At 54.0% G+C, this 14251-nt stretch overlaps 7 protein-coding genes across 7 annotated transcripts in view; 3 read left to right on the top strand and 4 right to left on the bottom strand.

The window, feature by feature from the left end:
• Positions 1-785, bottom strand: part of P153DRAFT_331665 (MFS general substrate transporter) — a gene marked incomplete at its 3' end in the record, with an annotated part of 1980 nt that extends 1195 nt beyond the window's left edge. The window contains exon 1 of the mRNA XM_033665476.1: positions 30-785. Within this exon, the coding sequence (XP_033527567.1) occupies positions 30-442 (413 nt within the window). The 5' untranslated portion in view covers positions 443-785. The remainder of the gene's footprint in view (positions 1-29) is intronic.
• On the top strand, positions 446-961 carry P153DRAFT_150865 (uncharacterized protein). The gene has a single exon (XM_033662198.1). It carries the CDS (start codon positions 571-573, stop codon positions 874-876), a length of 306 nt encoding a protein of 101 aa, XP_033527568.1. The 5' UTR covers positions 446-570; the 3' UTR covers positions 877-961.
• P153DRAFT_363400 (Rap30/74 interaction domain-containing protein) lies at positions 857-3366 on the bottom strand. The gene has a single exon (XM_033667368.1). It carries the CDS (start codon positions 2979-2981, stop codon positions 1047-1049), a length of 1935 nt encoding a protein of 644 aa, XP_033527569.1. The 5' UTR covers positions 2982-3366; the 3' UTR covers positions 857-1046.
• Positions 3367-4467: 1101 nt separating this feature from the next.
• Positions 4468-6525, top strand: P153DRAFT_372854 (PAP/OAS1 substrate-binding domain-containing protein; the record flags this gene model as incomplete). Its single annotated transcript, XM_033669426.1, has 2 exons — positions 4468-6013; positions 6476-6525. The coding sequence occupies 2 exons, from the start codon at positions 4468-4470 to the stop codon at positions 6523-6525; spliced, it is 1596 nt and encodes a 531-aa protein (XP_033527570.1).
• Positions 6526-6748: 223 nt separating this feature from the next.
• On the bottom strand, positions 6749-9689 carry P153DRAFT_282032 (OPT-domain-containing protein; the record flags this gene model as incomplete). Its single annotated transcript, XM_033663169.1, has 5 exons — positions 6749-6820; positions 6880-8228; positions 8278-8431; positions 8482-8841; positions 8892-9689. The coding sequence occupies 5 exons, from the start codon at positions 9687-9689 to the stop codon at positions 6749-6751; spliced, it is 2733 nt and encodes a 910-aa protein (XP_033527571.1).
• A 760-nt stretch (positions 9690-10449) lies between these two features.
• P153DRAFT_307730 (26S protease regulatory subunit 8) lies at positions 10450-11999 on the bottom strand. Its single transcript, XM_033664673.1, has 2 exons — positions 11907-11999; positions 10450-11849 (listed from the first exon to the last, which is right to left on the bottom strand). Exon 2 carries the CDS (start codon positions 11763-11765, stop codon positions 10518-10520), a length of 1248 nt encoding a protein of 415 aa, XP_033527572.1. The 5' UTR covers positions 11766-11849; positions 11907-11999; the 3' UTR covers positions 10450-10517.
• A 165-nt stretch (positions 12000-12164) lies between these two features.
• On the top strand, positions 12165-13719 carry P153DRAFT_381626 (uncharacterized protein; the record flags this gene model as incomplete). Its single annotated transcript, XM_033670056.1, has 2 exons — positions 12165-13166; positions 13222-13719. 2 exons carry the CDS (start codon positions 12165-12167, stop codon positions 13717-13719), a joined length of 1500 nt encoding a protein of 499 aa, XP_033527573.1.
• Positions 13720-14251: the final 532 nt, after the last annotated feature.

Consider the following 14251-nt stretch of genomic DNA (forward strand, 5'->3'; position numbering starts at 1 on the left):
AAAAGAAAGAAAGAAAAAAAACTCACCACATCGTCGCCGTAAACAGCACAAGCCCACACACAAACGGCCTCCGCGGCAACAAATCCCCCAACGGACACAAAAACAGCAACCCCGCCGCATAACCCGCCTGCATCACTGTAGGAATCTGCGCCACGTCTTCATACGCGACGCCGAAGTCGCGCGCGAGGATGTTCAGGATCGGGTGGCTGTAGTACAAGTTCGCGACCGTGAAGCCCGCGGCGAAGGCGAAGAGGACGTTCATGCTCATGGAGAACTGGGGCGGGTGGGACGGGTCCCAGCGGCAGTTCGGGGGCGTCCATGTTAGGAGGCGGTAGAGTTTGCGGGTTCGTGAGGGTGGTTTGGAATGTGGTGATGTTGGGGTTTCTGAGACGGTGATGGGTGGCTCGTCTGTCCCCCCGGGTTTTGTATCAACGGGTGGCATTGCGGGTATGTGTGTGTGTGGATTTTCCCTGCATTTACACAGGACGGGATGGTTCAGGGACGGAATGCAAAGGACAGACAGATAGACATGGAGAGACGGAAAACGGCCATGCAGGACTGGACTTTGTCATGACGGGACTCGGTTTTGCACTTATCGTACTCCGGCATTCGAGAGGAGCCGAACCGAATTACAGTGACGACGTTGTTAAACCCGTTATCACCACCAATCAGGCCTGGATTGCGGCTGTGGCCGACGATCTGGTTCCGCCGCTAGGGCGAAGGGTGAGCGTGCTCGGCGCCAGATGTGTGAGCGCGAGGCTTTCGTTTTGTTGTGTTGCCGTCAGATGCTTAGCAGTTAGTATACACAAGCCAAGAACCCTCGAAACCAACACCATCGAATCCCACAGTGCGAGATCTTCGCTGATTTTTTTGTGAATTTCGCGGTCTAATTACTACTCTACTGTACACGCTCCTACAAAAACAGCGCCTAGGAAGCTAGAAATCCCCACCCACGCACCAAACCCTCACTCGCCGCGATCCGACAATTTGTAGCCTGCCCAAGGAAGCCCGAGCCCCTTGATACTCCTGCTGAGAGAGCCAAACTGCTAGTGACCCAATCGCGCATTGATAAGCTCCTCGGACGGCATCTGCGGCAGGGGCGTCAACCAGGACTTTGCCTTGTCGAAGCTGGACACGGCTTTCACGAGTCTAATAAACGTCTGTGTGTGGACCTTGTCGACGCGGGACTTGAACTGTGCGATGAGGCCCTGGATGGTCATGCCCTGGGGCGGCAGGGCTTCGTAGATTTCTTTGGCTGTGGGCAGGACTTTTTCTGGGGTGGGCGCCGAGCTGGCGGCAGGGCTGGAGGGCTTGGAAGAAGCGTGTTTGTCCTTCTTCTTCTTTTTCCGGGACGACTCGTTGCCGCTCTCGATGTCTGACCCGGGACGCTTCTTGCTCTTTGATTTCTGGTCGCCTGGGAGGATGGTGAGGGGCTTTGGGGTGCTGGAACGGGAGTTGGAGGCTTTTGGTGTGCTGGAGCCTTTCGGTGTGTTGGTCCCCTTGGTCGATGCTCCAGAGGTGCCTGAGGGGCCTGCTTCCGTAGTGGTCTTGTCCTTTTCGGCGGCCTTCTTCTCTTCCTCCTTGCGCTTCTGCTCCTTCTCCTTCTCTTCGTCCGACTCGGACTCGGATTCGCTGGACGACAGATATGGATTCTCACGATCACTGTCGCCAAACTCGTCGTATCGCTTCTCATGCTTCAACAGCTTCTTCGTCAGAAACTTCTCCTGAGACTTGCCATCCTCCTTGTCCTTGCGGTCTCGCTCTTCTTGCTGGCGAATCTTCTCCTCGTCAGGTCGTTCCCACAGAGCGGCTTGGAGTTGATCGCGCTTGAGCTTCTCGGTTGCTTCCTTGACATCTTGCTCTTCGCCCTCAAATAGACCGTTCAGCCCCTCTTCGTCGTCAGCAAAGTCTTCGTCGAGGTTGAAGTCGATGTCGTCGGCGTCTGCCTCGCGCTTGACATGGACATCGTCGTCGTTGCGCGACCTTCGAATTCTGCCCTCGTCGTCGGCTCCACCACCAACCCGTGTGCTCATTCCATAGCGCGATCGTGACTGTTCTTCCTCCATTTGCCTCTTCTCCGCGCGCTTCTCAATACGGCTGAGGAAAGAGGGCACGTTCTCGACCTTGTACATGACCTTGTCTACATCATCGCCCACGGACTTGACTTTGCCCTTGACACTGAATCTGTACCAGCGCTCCATGGGCGCCAGTTGGATGGCGCCGTGTGGATCGTTGGGATTCTGCGTGAGCATAATATGTGCCTCGGACAGCTCCGACTCGTATGTGCCAACCCATGTCTGCTTGTTCTCAAAGTCCTCGAGATGCCAGGGCAGCGTTTCCTCATACCGCAACAGCTGGCGCTTCCTGGCCTCGGGGGTGTCGTCGGGGCGGTACTTCTGCTCCGTCTTCTTCTGGAATGCTTGGGGCTTTGTCTTGCCCGTGGGCGCAATCTTGGCCTGGTTCTCCTCGCGAACCTTGCGGCGCTCTTCCTTGGCCTGCTCGATGCGCTCGCGCTCCTTGATCTCTTCAATGTCCTCCTTTGTGTCCTCCTCCTCGAAGTGGGTGCCTGCTCCGCTGGGCGGGGCGCGCGGGTCGCGACGATGGAGGCGGATGGGGCCGGTGAAGTGGTCTGGGTTCTGGATGTCGAGCCTGGTCTTGCTCTGCAGGCGCATGACGTGGTGCCGCAGCTCTTTGAGGTCGCGTCGCGTGACGATCAGCGGAAACGACGTGGCGCCCTGCTGGAGGAACTCCTGTCGCAGCGCGTCCGTCGTCTTTGTGCCGTCGGCGTTGACCAGGCCCGGCGCGTTCTTGTTCTCGTTCATCTGCGTCAGCGACACCAGCGGGCGGGTGATGTTCTTGAGCGGCCGTCGAGGAGGGCGCAGGGCCGCTGACTGTGGAGGCGGGCGACGGCGGCGGACGGGAGGCTGCTGGCCATTTGCAGCTGCGGGCGCGACGGGCCTCGCAGCCGGGTTTCCGTTCATGATTAAAGAATGCAGTCGATAACACTAAACAAGACGCAGAGGAGATGGGGAGCAGAGTGGGAGAGAGCGTGGAGAGAGTGAGCGAGTGGAAGGCAACAGCAAGGCCGTTGAGGGCGTTGTGCACTGAAGACCAACGAGCAACAGCGATTGCTTTGGGACTGTCGTCACTAGCGCGTTGATCGGCAACGCCTTATGGAGCTTCCAAAACCACCACTCGTGAGATATGCGAAACCGCAGTCCTTTATATGATACCACAGACCCTGTGGAAAAGCCTTCGTCTCAAGTGATGCACTTTTCATTTGCTGACTGGGAATTGTTCATGCTAGGGCGGGGAGAGAGCCATGGTTCAGGTCCAGGCAGCCATAAACTACCTTGGTACTGTACTGATTTGATGACTGCAACCGGGTTTTACTCATAAAGATCCACCCTCCCGAAGAAATCCCAACGTTTTCCAGGGTTGAGAGACACTGTCGGAATGCATTGTTCCAGAGTTAGGCACTGCTGATTGGCCGATAGCTTATGACGAGTCCAGCACCCAACCAACCCACCCACTCGAAGCTGTACCACAACTTCCACCGACTCTCCATAGCGAGCTGTGACTTTTTGCAAACACGCCAGAGGTAGTGTCTTTGTTCCTGTTTGTTCGTCGGAATTTGCGACCATCTGTTCGACCGGTCCCCAAACACTGTCACGAGATCACGACCATCCACGAGCCTGCGCGAGCAAACAGTCTGGACTGAAATTACGCTTTGTCGCAGATATTGTAAGCTGCGAACAAGCTTACCTTCTGCGAGCGTGCGCGACTCTCCAACCGTCCCAACATACACTGCCACTGTCACCACCGGTTTGTATTCATCGACACTTCACTTTTGGTACCATTCACTCCAGCATCATGGAGCAGAATGGAGCATCGCAAACCAGCGGGTTGGAGGGGCAGCTGCGGAACATGATACTCGGCAACGTCACAATCGCCACTGGTCAAACTAACCAAGAGTCTCATTCATCACAGACCCAACGAGGTCGCGGACGTGGGCGTGGAGGCTTCTCTCGCGGCTCCAATAGAGGTCACGACACTCACCCTGGTCACAATCCAGGCCAAAACTTTAACGGACCTGGAACAGCTCCTCCAGCCACACGAGGGGGAAGAGCAAACTTCAACAATCACCCAGATGCCCGCTCTCGTCGGGCTCAGATGACTTCCAATGATCAGCCTGGACCTGGCCCATCACAGAACGGTTCCACAGCACATACAAATAGACAGTATGCTCCAAGGCCGCCTCGACAAGCACAAAACTACAACTCGGGGTCTCCTTCCGACTCACCTGCAGCAGCTGGTGGGCGACCTCCAAGGATCCTCCAAAGGCCTTTCGGTGATGCAAACATGCAAGGTCAAGGGCAACCAAATTCAGGAAGCCAACATTATCCACGCTCATTTGCACCATACTCACAGCGACCACACATGAATCAACAAAGAGAAAACCCAATGATGCAGGTAGAGCATCTGGATCATCTGGCGGCGCAAGAGATCCCCAAGGTTGAAATGACAGTGTCTGAGCATGATGAGAAGGAAGCGTTCAGGAAGCACCTAGAAGCACTCCTGCAGCAAGCCTTTGCCGGGATCTACTCCGAAGACACGGCGACCATCTCACTAGTCAGCTTTGGCAGTCTGGCTTCAGGATTTGGTATGCCTGGTTCGGACATGGATCTTGCGGTTGTATCCGGATGGAAAGATCCCGCCAGAGTGGATCAGGTTGGAGCAGATCGTGACATTCCGCGCCTCCTCGAACGAGCAGTGTTGGATGCGAAGATGGGCGGCCGCTTGCTCACAAGGACACGAGTACCTATTCTCAAGGTTTGCCAACATCCTATGGAGGAACTGTATGCCGCCCTCCTGGAAGAACGGAACAAGTGGGATGAGCTTCCTGTGGAGGAACAGTATCCTGGACAGCTTCCCGTGCAGGAACCCTCGCAACAGGCCAAACCGCAGGCTGAAGTAGGCGGAGAGAAGGCCGCGGAAGTGAAGCAACAGGCCGATGGCTCAGGGGTCGGTACAGATACTTCCAACACTAGCATTGGAAGTCCTGGAGAATCAACCTCGAAACCCACCTTGCAGACCGACGCAAGCCCTCAAGACTTGACCCCGAAACCAAACGAGACCAACAACAATGGAACCAACAGCACAGCTACTAAAGACCACAACCAACGCTCCGAGAAACACTGGGCACGCGAGAAAGTCCTCGGCCCCCTCGACTTCCCCAAGACAGGCGTCGGCATCCAATGCGACATCAACTTCGAGAACCCACTAGGAATCCACAACACCCACCTCCTCCGCTGCTACTCGCTCTGCGACCCGCGCGTGCAACCCATCGTCCTATTCGTAAAATCCTGGGCCAAAACGCGCAAAATCAACAGCTCCTACTCCGGCACCCTATCCTCCTACGGCTGGGTCCTAATGGTACTGCACTACCTCGTCAACGTCGCCCAGCCCCCCGTCTGCCCGAACCTACAACACGTCGTGCCCCCGTCAACAGATACTGACAACGACCCCCGCGTCGGCGCCTACACAGTCCGCTTCTGGCGCGACGAGCACGCCATCAGCCGCGCCGCGCAATCCGGCCAGCTGACACACAACACGCAGACCATCGGCGCCCTGCTGCGCGGCTTCTTCCAGTACTACGCCTCGGTATCTAGCTACGGACACCCGGGCCCCCGCCCGCCGCAGTTCTACTGGACGAGCGAAGTGCTCTCGCTGCGGTCCCCGGGCGGTATCGTCACGAAGCAGAGCAAAGATTGGGTTAGTGCCAAGACGATTCTCACTGCGGAGAAGAAGGTTACGAATCGGTATTTGTTTGCGATTGAGGACCCGTTTGAGGTCGATCATAATGTTGCCAGGACGGTTACGCATCGCGGGATTGTGGCGATTCGGGATGATTTTCGTCGTGCGTGGAGGATTTTGAGCGCGGTGGGGAGGGGCGTGCAGACTGAGGGCGGGTTGTTTGATCAGGTTGTTGAGGAGGGGCAGGGGGGGAAGAGTGAGGGGGGGCCTGTGGGCGGTGGGGGGAAGGATGGGGTGTAAGATCTGGCTGTGAAGAGTGTGTTGGGCGGGAATATGAGACGTCGAAACTTGTTGCAGGTCAAAGGGGGGATATAAGGCGGTGGGATTACATGTATCGCAGAGCGAAACCAAGTAGATAGTCTTCCGTAAGGCTGAGAATACCCTCCCCTCACATTTCCCTTCCATCATAACCATGTATTATGTATGCAGCCGACACGACCCATAGAGAACAATCAACGCACATGCACTCAATCTACTCAGTACGCGTAGAAGAGCGCAAAGGGAAGAACATCGTACTGTACTATCACATACATACACCACAATCCCAATAAAACCCTCTTCTCCATCGTTCATCATGCATTGCAAACTCAGTCTGCGTGCCTTTTTACAACGATACGCAAATGTGCTAGAGTGAGTGCAGGTGCGTACATATGGGAAGGAAACAGCCGTTACGACACACCCATCAAGCACTGGGAAGAAGAAGTCTAATATTGAGTTCTGATAAAACAAGGTAGTAGTATCGTATCCAACAGATTCACCGTCTTATTCAACAGCGCGTAGGAAAAAGCATATGCACCTGAACGCCTATGCGGTGGTGTATCCAAGCCCCCCTTTCCTTCCGTTACGCACACGCACATGCACATGCAAAGCCGACCAAGAAACGCCATCATCTCATACCTATGCAAAAGCGTCCAACACGAAAAAGAAAAATCTACCATTCACTCGGGCCGAAAGTCTCTCCGTTGGGGACAGTCTTATACGAGCACGCCTGCCAGTCACATCCCTACGCAGAATTAGCACAAACCACACAACAAGACCACCCATCTCATCGCAACGACATACCTGTTTATACACCTCCGTACCCCACCACTTAAACCCGCTCATCCAGCCCGGAAACACAATACCAAAGAAGATAACCACGACGCCAAACGCGAGCCCCGAATCCAGCGCCGCGCTCAGCATCATATTATACTTGCGCCACCAGTCTTTTCTACGATTTTTGATCTCGTAGTTGAAGACGTAGCACACGATAGCCCAGACGGAGAAGTTGAGGCCCGTGGCGGGCGGGATCCAGCTCAGGCTGCCGAAGACGACGGCGAGGTTGACTTTGCGCAGGATGGATTTGCGGTTGTTGCGCGCAAAGTACCAGAGGATGACGGGGGCGATGGCGCCGAGCAGGAAGGCCCAGATGAGCGGGCGGTAGAGCGCGCCGGGGCCGAAGAAGCGCGCGGGGCCGACGACGCCCCAGAGGATGCTGCCGTTGAAGTGGACGCGGGCGATGGGGCAGTTGAAGCCGTTGATGGCTTGGGGCGTGCAGATGCCGGGGATGAAGTTGAGCATCCAGTTTAGTACGCCGATTTGGGTGAGGCTGGAGATGACGGTGACGGAGAGCTGGAGCTTGAAGAGGATCTTGGGTGGGATTTTCATGTAGTGGCCCAGCTTGAGGTCGGAGGCGAATTTGAGACCTTGGGTGGATGAAATGTATCCGAAGGTTGTGAAGACCATGTTTGCGACGGGGCGGCCGGGGAAGAGGACGCCGCAGATGAGTTGGCAGATGAGGTAGATGCTGCTCTGCTGGTTCGTGATGGCCATTACGATACCGATCGGGATGAACAGCACCGCGCCGATTCCGAGTGCTAGCAAGAGACCGTACCAGGGTAGATGAACTGGGTAGTACTCGACTACGAACATGCCGACGGCGGCCATGCTAACGCCTGTCAATACGTACCATGCTATCGGCACATCCTCGTATTTGCGCATGAGTCGGTTGTGCACATCTTCTGCGGTCAGTAGATCTTCCATCTCCGGCTCTGACGTTGTACTGCTTCGGATCCGGTGCAGGGTGGGCGATGCGGCGCGTCTGTTGCCATTGAGATTGGTTGCCAAAGGCTCGTAGTCGGGTGACGATGTCTTGCGAATCTCGGCCCAAGAGCTTCGCCATTGCCTCCAAATATCCTTTCCGTGCCACAATCCTGTGTGTGAAAGCAGCGCCGTCAAAGCCGCAAATTGTAGCGCATAACTGAGTACGTAGGTGATCGGAAGAAACACCCGACTATACTCATTATACGCCGCCTCATCGAAGACAAAGTCCTTTGTCAATATCTTGCTGACATCGTACGGCTTTCCCCTGTTGTCCCATACGGCAGCCGACAGAATTGGCATGTATGAGGAGTACATGACGTTGGCATAATCTGCAACATGTGAGTATGTCGTGCATATGCAATGTTACAAGGTACATACACATGAGTGGCGCCATAATCCACATAACAACCACGAGACCGCCCAGGATGTTAAGGGCAGCCCAAAAGGGCGTGACAAGCGGAGATCCAATGTACGCGATTTGCGCCCAGTCGAAAGTCACCGGAAACAATCCAAGACCCGATGCAATTCCAAACTACGAGAAATTAGCATAAAATTTGTAATAGTCTGGAGGAAATTACGCACGAGATTGGCGACTACAACATTCTTAGGCGCAAACCAGGTAACAACGCTGAAGTAACTCAATGCCGGGAAGAGAAGACCGGGTAGGAAGTAGAACGCGACTGAGCCTGAGAAGACGCGCACGAAGAATTTGCGGGGTGCGATAGTCCAGCCATCAGCGGGCTTGTTTTCTTCCTTATGCAGTGCGGTAAACATGGCCGTGGATACCAACGTGCTTGGCCATATCATGCCGCTGGGCCGGACAAGGTAGCGTCGTGTGAGACCAGCTAGTGAGTATCCTAAGATTTGTGTAGAGAGGATAAGCAATACCTGGTAGAGTATACCAAGATCCTGATGATAGAACTTGACTTGTTCAACGATGACCTGTCTCCAGGTTAGTCTCGTACGACATGGGCTGGGAACGATGTACTAACATCAGTCGCAAAGGCAAATCCAAAAGATACGTTGCTGCTGACATAAACGCAGCAATGCTCCTTTGCGTTCCAAGATCCTTGGGCAAGCCAAAGCCGGAGTCGGCGTGCCCATGAAGCTTTTTGATGGGATGTTTGTGAGGTGTGAACGGACTTTTGTAGGTATCCGTCTATGAAGAGTTGTTCGGGGTCGTCTGGTCGTTTGAGGAGTCGGTCCCAGAAGAGACCAAGAGGATGGACAAGTAAAAGAGCAATAATAGGAGTAAGGCTAACGCTAGGGTATCGTAGGGAAAAAAATAGGTTGGTTGAAGAACCGGCAATAGCAAACAATATCGACAGGAACCACATGCGTGGGGTATCAATCGACAGCGAGATGTCGTCCGTAGCAGCGACGGAAGCCCTGACTTGGGCGTAGGGGGAGTTGTCTAAAGGATTACCCTTCACGTCGTGCAAATCATCGTCGTCAGAAATCTCGTCCTCATCGGCATCGGTACAGTCCGACGATGTCCCATTTGCATCAAGGACGGACGCTGCGCCAGCTATGGAAGGATCCAAACCGCTCGCGTTAAATCGGGCCTCGAAATGGGTTCCTTCTTGACCTCCGTAATTTTCGTCGAGCGTCTGGCTGCTACGATTCTCGTCCCTTCTTCGTAGCGATTCACTGTGTATCGGTTCATCAAACTTGTGGTTCAGGGACGTCCGTGATTGCGCATTCGCAAGTCGACTCTTCCCCTGCTTCTTTCCACGATGTGAGATGTTGATCACATGATGCTCGTCAGACTCGTCGGAAGGAGAGAGCATCGGTAAGCCGCCATAGGATCCTAAATATACGATCAGTTCGGACCCTCAAAATACTGCAAGGTGCCTCGATATATCTGATCTAGTGCGCACTGCTTCAGACTTCATCAAGCAGCCTGAGAGGGACCCTAACTGAGTTTACGAGCGCGTTCCTTGGCTTACCTGTGCCCTGCGCCGGAGACGATCGCATAAGGAGCGGGACGCGAGACATCGCGTTCTTGATGGACGGAGAAGGACTCTCTGTGGAAAAGCCAGGAGAGTCGCGGACGTCATGAGGCCTTGTTTCGGCTGTGGCTATGTTCCTTGCTGCTCCTGGAAGGACCTGCAACTCGAATTCGTGGCTGCCTGAGGACGAATAGGCCTCCACGTTGGCGTCACCTGTATATAGCGTGTCAGGCGAAGAAGTCACAGAAGACCCTAACTTGCACGCGACGTCCAGCTCCATAAGTAAATATGATGGCGTGGCCACCAGACAACCACACGCATGCAAGGGCTCGGGAAACGACACCGAAAAGGTTCAAGTGCGTCGTGCAATGCCGGGTATTAATCAGATGATCAGATAATCAGTCAGAAACGTGGGATTGTAGGCGGCTAGATCTGGACCTGTGTGGGGGGGTTCAGGGAGGGTGACGACGACAATTGGGCAGAGTTTAAGCGGGCGGTACGGGCGCGCCGCGCATCACAAACATATTTTCGGGGCGTTTGATCCTTGATCCTTGGATGCTTGGTTGACAGCTGCATCTGCACACAAAATTTATATACACCGCATTGTTGCTTTTTGCAAACATGTTCAAGGTTGTTTGGAGTGATGTCATCTCTACCAGAGCCCGATCATTTAACGTCCACATGCCCAGCTATGCCCACATGACCCTCCAGCCGTTTGTGACCAGCGGTGAGGCCCTCTACCATACTAATGGCGCCTTCGACATCGTCCTTGTTGTAGAGGAATAGTCCCTGTAGCGCTGCCGTGCTCACCGAGTCGATGAGGCCCAACTCTTTGACCTTGGCCAAAAATCTCTGCTTCGCATGACCGCCTGCATCGAATTCGGCGTAAAACCGGTCCCACAGCTGCTCGATCTGGTACTGGGTTGCTTCCCCAAGACGAACAGTCATGTCCACTCGACCGGGTCGGATGAGAGCCTCGTCTAGTCTTTCAACGTGGTTCGTTGTCAAGAAGATGATACGCTCTTCAGCACTAGCTACACCGTCAAGGGCATTCAACAGCCCAGAAAACGTTACGGAAGCGCTTGCAAAGCCATCTGGCCCAGGCGTCTTTCGATTCATGAACGCAACATCCACATCTTCTAGTAGCACTAACGTCCGTCGCGGGACTTTGGTCAGCAGATGGTTCAGTCGGTCGTCTGTGAGGCCTCGCTCGCTGACGTTCAGAATAGCGATATTGAAATCCAGATGCCCTGCCAGAGCTTGGATGAAGGAGCTCTTCCCCGTCCCTGGAGGGCCGTAGAGCAGATAACCCCTTCTGTACGGTATGCCACGGTCAAGATACCAAGTGCGCGAAGAGATGAAAGCCTCCATGTCTTCGACGATCCTCTCCTTCACACCACGCTCGAGTGCTACCGAGTCTAAGGGACGCTTCCGTTTGGGCTCTCCGAAAGGTTGCCATGCCGTGCCCATAGAGTTGTATATGATCGTCTTTCCCTCCTGTGATTGCTGGTAGAGTTTATGCGCTTCGGCAAAGATATCCTCGAACACACTGCGATGGGAGTACAGTGTAGTCAAACTTATTGTCTCGAAAGGCTCGCCACCGTTTATTTCAAGGGCATTCTGCTGTCTCTGTCTGTCGACGAGAATGAAGGCATTTCTGTAACGTAGAAAGTGTCTGCCAGGCCCGGGGACAAAGTGGAAATGCGCAGCGTGCGAAGGTCCGTCTTGGGGCGCTGATGTCCGCACCTGGAGGTGATGCATGCGCGGGTCGATGCGATTGAGCACTCTGTTGAGCACGCCGCTTTGCGCAACCGACTGTGTGCTAGTTTGCTGCGTTCGGTGGTAGGTGGTCATCCATTGGAGGAGCCACGGATAGGCAGCGTCGTGGCGCGTTATCTCGAGGTCGACGAGCATGCGCCGCCGTACGAATGCAGCGCCATGCTGAAGTCCTTTCTGGCCTGTACGCGCCGCAACCCCAAGCGCTGCAAGACCGAAGCCCTATGGAACTGTGAGCACACCACCGACCCGACAAATCAGCACAGATGTCCAGCGTACGGCGGCAAAAAAGGGATTCTCGCTGAATTGCGCGAATAGCGAGCCAGAGCTGCCACTATTGTTGGTGGTGAACTGCTTCGCGAGCTCTGAGCGAGGTGTGTTGGGGTCCATGCATCGAGGTATCAAAAGTTCGAAATGTCATCATACCCTCGCATACTAGCGCATCCTTCCAGAAACGCGACATCGGTGGTGCAAGTACCACACTGGATCGTGCCACTGACAAAAAGTTCGCATAATTAGGGAACGTGTTTTTCTGTGATGATTACACGTCGTCCACATGCTGCTGGCGTCTACAAGTCGATACTGCAGGCTGTAGAGGAGATCGCAGGGGGTGGTGGGCAGATCTGGGGAAACCGCGTCCGTGACGGCGCTAGCCCTTCCAGTATCGACCATCGATCAAGCGCCCTTAGACAGCCTTCGACCTTATCAAACGTTCTCCTGAAGCAGGTCGCAAAGAGCGTCTGCCTCTTTCCCTATACACGCCATGGCCACTGTAACCATAGGCAGAACCTACTTCGAGGCTCTCTTACGAAGGTGGGCACACTTGACTTGTTTTCTTGCACGATGCGACCAAAGGTGTTTGCTTACCAGCCTGACAGAGCCGAATTTCATAGCTCTGGACGAGAATTTGAGCTTGGTCCTAGTCTCTCCGACATCGTAACCGTCTCCAAAGCAGAACACGAGTATCTGCTGCAGGCCACGCGAGAGTACAATCTGCTCAGAAATGCTCTTTTCCGCGGGGGATTGACGACCGAGACGCTCGAGACTCTGTTAGCAGGCGAAAACGGAGCCACCAACGACGAGCCACCACAGTACGACTACAGCTCCGAGAAAGCATATGCCAGGCCAAACCATGTTCCAGTCATCATGAGTACGCCGCACTACCACGACACCTCGCCAGTCTCGGACAACACTGCTGCCAGACACGACCTGCAACCTAGAAATCAGCCTTGTCCTGACCATCGATCTCACAGCTACGGCCTGCCCGAGTCCTCCGATGACACTTTCCTGAGAGATGACGAGGATCATGAACAGGAGCGTAAACAACGTGGTGTTCCAGTTCACGATCAGCGCACCGTTCTCATCACTAACCTCTCAGAGCGCACCACGCACAAAGACTTGGCTAGCATAGTTCGTGGTGGAAGACTATTGGACATATTCCTTCGTAACGACCGATCAGCTACCGTATCGTTCGTTGAAGGGGCCACAGAGTTCATGGCGTATGCCAAGCGCAACGATATTTACCTACACATGAAACGCGTAGGTGTATTTTGTGAGAATATCTATACAAATCTTGCTAAGCATTCATCTCTAGCTCATGTTTTCCTGGAACGAACGTCAGTTCCATGTCCCACAACATGTTTCAAACAAGATCGCAAATGGAGCCTCTCGAAATCTTGTAGTACGGGGAGTTGCTGAGAAACTCACTGCGGACGAGATCCGCGACCACCTAGATCACATCCACAACCTGGTCGTCGTCGATATCTATTTCAAGAATGGTGATGCGTACATCTCCACCAATTCGATTCATAACGCACTGTTCGCTAGAACCTGCATGATGTCTCGCACGGTGTACAAGGGAATACGCATCGACTGGTATCCGGATGAGTGTGCCGCACCTCTGCCACGACCAAGTTCGAAGCCTCGTACCCCTGCCATGGCAGCTTCAATGAAACCTATGCCCGTTGCAAACCCATACGCGCTCCTCGATACCGGCTCTGACACGGACTCCGACTCTGATGAGGATGAATCCTATGGAAGAAATGGTGTCCGTGTTGATGGGCATAACTGGGCTGATGCCATAGTAGCATGAGCAAGTCCAGCGTAGGGACTGCCCTTGACATCGTCCTCCCAAACTCCATTTCGTCACGATGGCGCTTGGTCTCTCTCCCTGACGCCTTGTCGAGACTGCCACCTTCCATACCTTTTGTTCTACCAATAGTCCTATGACATGACAGGGTTGTTTGGTGAGGCTACGAGGCCAGTTTAGTGTGCATTGATACTGTATGGAGTGAGAACAGAAAGGCTTATTCGACATGGAGTATTCACACATACATCGGTCCAGTTTGGTCTACTCTATGTTACATCGGCGTTGTCTGGAGTACGGTTACTTCTTTACATACTTAGATACCCCATCAGGCGTAGTTCAAATCTTTGATTATCTTTCCTCGACTTTTTCAGTCAGCCACGCAACACCTTACAACCTGCTGTTGTCGTTGTTCCTGACTGAATACCTCGACAATGTGAAAAACAGACGATGATATCGAACAACACGTTGAAAGCCGGACATCAGGTAGTGGGGAACACAACGAGCACTACTTCCTACTACTTTGATATGAGTGGTA

The sequence above is a fragment of the Dothidotthia symphoricarpi genome, assembly GCF_010015815.1.
Source record: "Dothidotthia symphoricarpi CBS 119687 unplaced genomic scaffold P153scaffold_3, whole genome shotgun sequence".
Lineage (NCBI taxonomy): Eukaryota > Fungi > Ascomycota > Dothideomycetes > Pleosporales > Dothidotthiaceae > Dothidotthia > Dothidotthia symphoricarpi.

What these genes read in the sequence shown, in the direction of transcription:
- P153DRAFT_363400 (XM_033667368.1), bottom strand. Translation starts at nt 2,981, where the DNA reads ATGAACGGAAACCCGGCTGCGAGGCCCGTCGCGCCCGCAGCTGCAAAT.
- P153DRAFT_307730 (XM_033664673.1), bottom strand. Translation starts at nt 11,765, where the DNA reads ATGCTCGTCGACCTCGAGATAACGCGCCACGACGCTGCCTATCCGTGG.
- P153DRAFT_150865 (XM_033662198.1), top strand. Translation starts at nt 571, where the DNA reads ATGACGGGACTCGGTTTTGCACTTATCGTACTCCGGCATTCGAGAGGA.